Here is a 6812-nt window from a genome sequence, read left to right as displayed (position 1 = left end):
CTCCCTCCTTTCCTCCCTCCCTTTCTCCCTCCCTCGTCCCTCCATCCCTCCCTCCTTTCCCGTCCCCGCACATACGACCGCGCCCCACGCCCAACTCTCATTCCTACCGTCCAACATACTGCTCGTGTCCTGCCGTCCCGACCTTTAATGGCCCAGGGGTCGTCCCACGCACAATCAATTCAAAGGCTGGCGCGGTAAACATCATCGACGATTACGATTAATCCTCTTTCCCAAAATTGTCCCCGGGCTCAGAGGTATAGAGGGTTGACAGATACACGCTACACTCCTACAATATAATTCAGTCGCATCGTTCTTTGTAGTGCTTCTGTAATAGTGCTTAATACACAGAAATTTGCCGTAAAGTCATTCTCGCATGGCATGTGCTGCAGAACCTGCAAAATCTTTTGTACTTTTGGAGGAGGGGCAGGGGAATGTCAGGCAAACGTTGGAACAGTGCACTGTCAATCTAGGGTGTCCGACCTAAGTCAGTTACAGTGTACTTCCCTGCCCCCTCCTTGGTCGCCTTTATAGCTCAATCTTTCTCTTTTCCATACCTACCTACCATCTTCGCCCCCGCCCCCTCCTCCTCGTGGAGGACGCCGCTCCCGCGACGCTCCCGTCACCGCCCACCACGTCGCAATCCCTGAGCCCACTTCTCGGGCCCGTGTTCAACGATGCGGATTTGCCGCGCCCCTGCCCTACCCTGCCCTCCTCTGCCAGCCACTCTGCTCTCCGGCTGTCCCGAACCCGACTGCTCTGCTGCTCCCCGCGACTGAACTGGTCTGTTTCGCAGTTCTAGGACCGCGTCATGAGAGCGAGAAAGGGATTTCCGAAAGTCGAATCGACTGGGCTGCTGCTGGCGTTGGCCGCGTTACGCCCACCGCGGGATCGCCTGGCCTCGCCCGCCATCGAGAAGTGCACAGGGCTTCCCTCTAACCCGTCTTACACGGGAACGTCTTTCGCTGCTACACACCAATTTCGCTGGGAGCGATACATTGCTGAAGACGTACAGGGTGGGCCACCATAGACCCCTTCTTTTATTTTGCTTATACAGGGTGGTCCACAGACCCCTTCCTTTATTTTGCTTATACTGTACCGCAGACAGGCGTGCGAACAGGTTGCATACTCGCATGAAGCCATAAAGCGCCGCGGTGAGCGACGGTAGGCAAGCCCGCCCGCACGCCGGCATGCGGTACAGTATATGCAAAAGAAAAGAAGGGGTCTATGGACCACCCTATGTACCGCATGTGGGCGTGCGGGCGGGCTTGCCCTATACCGTCGCTCACCACGGCGCATTAAGGCCCGTGTGAGTATGCAACCCACCCGCACGACTGCATGCTGTACAGCATAACTTGAGGATAGCATTAATTTTTGGTCCTTTTACGGAGTTTCCTTTCTAAAAATTGCCCAAAACAAAAGAATAACATAGAATGGACAGCTAAAGCCAGTACCAATCCTAGTCTACGTATGTCCTCTGCAATATTAATTGCTCCTAGCGAAATTGGTGCGTGTAACACCGAAAGACGTTCCCTCGTTAGCCCCCTCCAAACTCCCTCCAGAACTCTCAACCCACATCCCCTTGTCACTTCTTCTCTCTAAGTCGACGCTGCTTCTCCTGGCCACGCTCGCTTTGACGTCGAGGAGTGGTCGTCGAGCGCCACCGTCACCGCACCGCCGTCTCCCGCTTTCCTGGAGGCGGGAAGCGCTTCTTTGCTGTCCTCGGCGAACGGGTCGGGAAGTTTAGTCTAATAAAGGGAAGTAGTCACTAAGAAACACACAGAGAGAGAGAGGCTTTTCTCCGAGTCTCTGAGCTGTATCGCCCCTCTTTCCCTTTAGCCTCTCTCACCTGAACCTCGACCTCAACCTTGTCTCTAAAACTAACTTACTTAATGCCACCAACTTCGGCTCTAAGGCCACTGTAATTGCGACGTTTAGTTCTGCCTGGTCGGCGCCAGAGCCCGACTGCAACTCGAGCGGCCGCTTTGCGTTAGGTGAGCAAAGAAGGGGGGGGAACTCGAGAGAGACAGAGCGGAGATCGGGAGAGGAAAGCAAAAAAGGGGAGAAATGGGGGAGGGAGGGGGTAGGTGTAAGCAGCTCTCATGCTCGGTAGCAGCTCCCGGTGGTTAGGCAACCCATCAGTCTCTACCTCCGGCACCACCAAGCGTAAGTCAGGCTGCTGTTGCGGTGGGAAACTGGCTGCCTGGCCCCGGCCCCGGCCCGCCCGCGAGCCGCTGCCAAAATGGGTCCATATTTATCACAACAAGGCGGCGGTGATCGGGGAGTGGGGGAGGGGGGTCATTATTCTGCCCACCCGCTACACTTCGACTGCTTTTGTATAAGCCGTTCAAATAGCAGTCGTGGCGTCGCCGCCCCCTCACTTCTCAGTCACAGGAATGTTCGACGCTGGCTGCTATGGTGGCACCGCGACGGCGGGGCGACGGCGCGGGGTGGGTTTCAGCACCGTGCTCTCCCCTTTGGAGAAGTTAGGCAAGCGAGAGGCCTTTGGGCGGTAGTATAGAGTGTGTCGGAGAACACGTCTAGTGCGTCTAGTGTTGCGGGTCTGCGTACTCTCTCGGTCCACGGGGGGCCGTGGCATGGCGTGGCGCTTCACAGAGAGTAGTGAGCGGGTAGGGAGAGAAGGTGGGCCATGCCGTGCACCTGGGTGGGTGGGAGACTGCTAAGTGAGACAGAGAGAGAGACAGAGAGAGAGAGACAGAGAGAAATGAGGGGAGGGGTGAAGAGGGAAAGAGAACAAAATTTAAACCTCCACTCATAATACCGATTTAACCCACACTCTGCTTTCAGGGCTGGAATGACGTCAGCTTCCACGGCTCCGACCAGATCCCGACTCCCAACATCGACGCGCTCGCCTACAACGGCATCGTGCTCAACAACTACTACACGCAGCCCATGTGCACGCCGTCCCGGGCGGCGCTGCTGACTGGGCTGCACCCCGTGCACACGGGCATGCAGCACGGCGTCATCCTGGAGCCCGAGCCGTGGGGCCTGCCGCTGGACGTGCCCGTGCTGCCCCAGTACCTGCGGGGGCTGGGCTACCGCGCGCACGCCGTCGGCAAGTGGCACCTCGGCTACTTCCGGGCCAACTACACGCCCACCGCCCGCGGCTTCCACTCGCACTACGGCCTGTGGAACGGCTACCACGACTACTACACGCATCACGCGCAGGCGTCCGTGAGTATCAGGGAGCACCGTGCGAGTTTTAGGGCTCCTCGGGCCCATGCGACCCCCCTGTCCTGTGCACCTTACTCGTAGCCGTTGTGGCGCTGCGACTGGCGTTGACATTGCTTCATCTCACGCTTTCGCAGTTCATCGACATGGACGGCTTCGACATGCGTCGGGGCATGGAGGTGGACTGGGCGTCGCGCGGCCGCTACTCCACGGACCTGTTCACCGAGGAGGCCGAGCGGATCGTGCGCAGCCACCCCGTCGGCGACGGGGCGCCGCCCCTCTTCCTGTACCTGGCGCACCTCGCCCCGCACTCGGGCAACTACGAGGCGCCGCTGCAGGCACCCGTCGAGACCATCAAGGCCCTGGCGCACATCAAGGACCCCGAGCGGAGGGTGTACGCAGGTACGTGATCCAGTGATTCGGTACGGGGTAGTGGCAATGAAGCTCCGGCTAACGAGATTGGTTTGTTGGTCCCTTTCATAGCCATGGTGTCCCGGCTGGACGACTCGGTGGGCCGCGTGGTGCAAGCCCTCCAGGAGAAGGGCATGCTCTCCAACTCGGTCATCGTTTTTGCGTCGGACAACGGCGCCATCACCTCGGGCATCCACCCGAACAAGGGTTCCAACTGGCCCCTGAAGGGGGTAAGCAAATACACGCAGCCCGGCTGCTTTGCCACACTGTAAACACTGTCATCAGTTTTGACGAAAGCCACCGGTTTTTGCAGTACAACAAACAGTTTTATTTTTGTGTGTGTCGAATTACTTTAAAACATCGTCTCTCTGCAGGTGAAAGGCGGGCCCTGGGACGGCGCGGTCAGGGTGCCGGCCTGCGTGTGGTCGCCGCTGCTCCGACGCCCACGCCGCACCTCCCAGCAACTCATGCACGTCACCGACTGGCTGCCCACCCTGTTGGCCGCCGCAGGTATGTGCGTGTGTGTTGCAGAGGCTGAGTGGCAGGCACAGAGAGAGGCGGGGGAGGATGGAGATAACCAGTACGAGAGTGTGTGTATGCTGGTCCCACCACAGCTAGCAGCCCCTCAGCCCCTGCATAGCGGAGGCTAGGCCACCAACTCAACATGCACGTACTGCATTGCATACCCAATAGGGCGTTTCAACTCACAGTGTCATCATCCTGTCTTTTCTTCAAGCCCGACAACAACTTGCTTACTTCCTTTTTCCCGGTTCGATTTGAAAGAAGCTCCCTCTTTCATTTTGGAGGAAACATCACTGCTAATGTATACTGAATAGACGAAAGGCATCCCCTTATGGCCTCGCATATATTTTGTTCTTCTAATCCAAAAAAAGTCCTTGTTGTTTGTCGTCTGTTCCGTCCGTTCCGGTCCGCCCTCTTTCCTTGCGTTGCTCCCTCCCGATGACGCTCTCTCGCCCGTCGGCAGGTGCGGCCCCGGCTCCCGACCGGGTGCTCGACGGCGTCAACCTGTGGGAGTCGCTGTCTCTAGGACGCGCCGAGGGGACGAGCTCCCCGAGGCAGGAGGTGCTCGTCAACATCGACTACCGGGGCTCGGGCGCGGGCGGGTACGCCGCGCTCCGCCTGGGCGACTACAAGTACGTCAACGGCACGGCGCTGCTGGGCTACCAGGACACGTGGCTCGGCGAGTCGGGCAGAGAGGAGCCCGCACCAGGTAAGCGACGACGCAGCGAGGGGAGGTCGCCATGGGGCACTTCACTTACAAGAAAAATCAAAAAATCTGAAAACAAAAATTAGCGTTTGCTTAAATGTGCCAGGAGGCTGGTTCACGCCGCGCACTCTCGTAGTTATACAGTACCGCATGCACCCGTGCGGGTTGGTTTACCTATGCTGGCTGCCCACGGCTCCTTATGGCCCCGTCTCGGTAGGCCACCTGCCCGCACGAGTGCATGCGGTACAGTATAACTACGAAGGTGCGCGGCGTGAATCGGCCACCTGGTATAGTGAAGCACTCCGTGGAGACCGCATCGCCGCCGGGCGAGCGCTCGGTTGGTTGCGACTATCCTGACCCTCTTTCCTCTTGCTCCAGGAGTCGCGGCCGTGCCCCGGGCCCTGTCCAGCCCCACGGCGCGTGCCATCGCGGCCGCGGGGCTGGGCCTCGCCGACCCCGACCGCTGCGATGCGGTCCGCCGCTCGGCGACGCTGCGCTGCGAGCAGGGCGCCGACAAGGACGGCTTCCGCTACCCGGCGTGCAGGCCGCTCGTCGCACCCTGCGTGTTCGACCTGTCGGCCGACCCGTGCGAGCGCCGCAACCTCTACGGCACCCCATTCCTGCCGGCCTCGGTGCTGGCCGCGCTCGAGCAGCGGCTCGCCGACCTGAGGCAGACCGTGGTGCCGCCCAGGAACGTCGCCACCGACCTGCGCGCCGACCCCGAGCTGTGGAACGGCACCTGGGCCAACTGGGCGGACCTGCTGGACGAGGCTTCCCTCCGGGGCGCCGGCGAGTTGCCGCGGCCGCGCCTCCGGCCGTCGCGCTGGGGCTGAGCGGGCAGCGGACTGCCAGCGGCCGCCCAATGATAATGGAACTCTGAACAAACTCGATATCATGATTTTTGTTTTAAACCGTTTGGACCGTTTGTGTACATGATTGTACAGCGTTGTATTTGCTCACACACAAGGTGGCCCACAGGCCTCGGAATGCCTCGTGGTTTTAGTGTATTGCATGCAACCGCTCGGGCGCGCGTTGCCTTCTCGAAAGGGGCTTTATAGGCGCATGCGGTAGCGGCACTGTAGCACTACGATATTCTCCGGGGTCTGCGGGACGCCCTGTACAGTTACTACCAGGTGGCTGATTAACCACGCGCACTTCTGTAGTTATACTGTACCGCACGCACGAGTGCGGGCGGGTTGCCTCGCCCGGCCCGTAAGGCGCCGTGGACAGGAGCGATAGGCAAGCCCGCCCGCACTCGTGCATGCGGTACAGTCTAACTACAGAAGTGCGCGGGGTTAATCAGCCACCTGGTATATTTTTAAATAGTATCATGCATGCATAACCATATTCAGATTAATGTCGAATGCATCACGCGTGTTCTATCTGTCCGTGTGCTCTACACGGCTTGGCGTGCTGCTCAGGAGTACGTTCCCAGGCGGGCGGACTCCCCCAGGCAGCAGCGCCCTCCCTGCTGTAGATAGACTCGCCTCTTTACGAGCGTTGCATCAGGTTATTCCGGCCCGCTCTCGCTCCGCTTTGCTCCGCTTTGCTCCGCTATGCTCTGCTTGGACTCGACGACCGCGTCCGTTTCCCGCGCGAGGAGGAGTAGAGGGGCGCGCCTGAATACTCTTATCCCCGACGCTGTGGACACCAGTGAAATTTTGACGTAAAAGACGCTCTGCGCTATGCCTGCGCGCCAAGCAGCGCGCTGGCTGTTAAACTGTAAATTGTACTCATTCATATGTTACTTTCTTAGTTGGTAAGTGCCGCTCTAGCGGCGGTTGTTGATGTTGTAAATAAATTAAATATGCAATTGTTATGGATATGTGTACCGAGTCTGTCCAAGTCCATGAGGAGCCTCGAATGTTCTTGCGTCTCGCTTACCAAATGGACCCCCGCATTCCTCGTGCAGCAGAGACGGGCACCGCCGCAAAACCCAGGGGCTCATGGCCCATTCTCCGGCCAGGCCAAGCTTCCCCCCCCC

At 59.1% G+C, this 6812-nt stretch overlaps 1 protein-coding gene across 1 annotated transcript in view; it reads left to right on the top strand.

Moving 5' to 3' along the window:
• Positions 1 to 6647, top strand: part of LOC113213058 (arylsulfatase B-like) — a 17270-nt gene extending 10623 nt beyond the window's left edge. The window contains exons 2-7 of the mRNA XM_026431992.2: positions 2806 to 3192; positions 3327 to 3591; positions 3673 to 3830; positions 3975 to 4110; positions 4586 to 4831; positions 5207 to 6647. Coding sequence (XP_026287777.1) covers positions 2806 to 3192; positions 3327 to 3591; positions 3673 to 3830; positions 3975 to 4110; positions 4586 to 4831; positions 5207 to 5661 — 1647 coding nt within the window. The 3' untranslated portion in view covers positions 5662 to 6647. The remainder of the gene's footprint in view (positions 1 to 2805; positions 3193 to 3326; positions 3592 to 3672; positions 3831 to 3974; positions 4111 to 4585; positions 4832 to 5206) is intronic.
• The last annotated feature ends 165 nt before the right edge of the window (positions 6648 to 6812 follow it).

This window comes from Frankliniella occidentalis, unplaced genomic scaffold (genome assembly GCF_000697945.3).
Source record: "Frankliniella occidentalis isolate FOCC.00 unplaced genomic scaffold, Focc_3.1 Scaffold39, whole genome shotgun sequence".
NCBI lineage: Eukaryota > Metazoa > Arthropoda > Insecta > Thysanoptera > Thripidae > Frankliniella > Frankliniella occidentalis.
The sequence above is the reverse complement of the archived record's forward strand: the minus strand, read 5'-3'. Positions and strand labels throughout refer to the sequence as shown.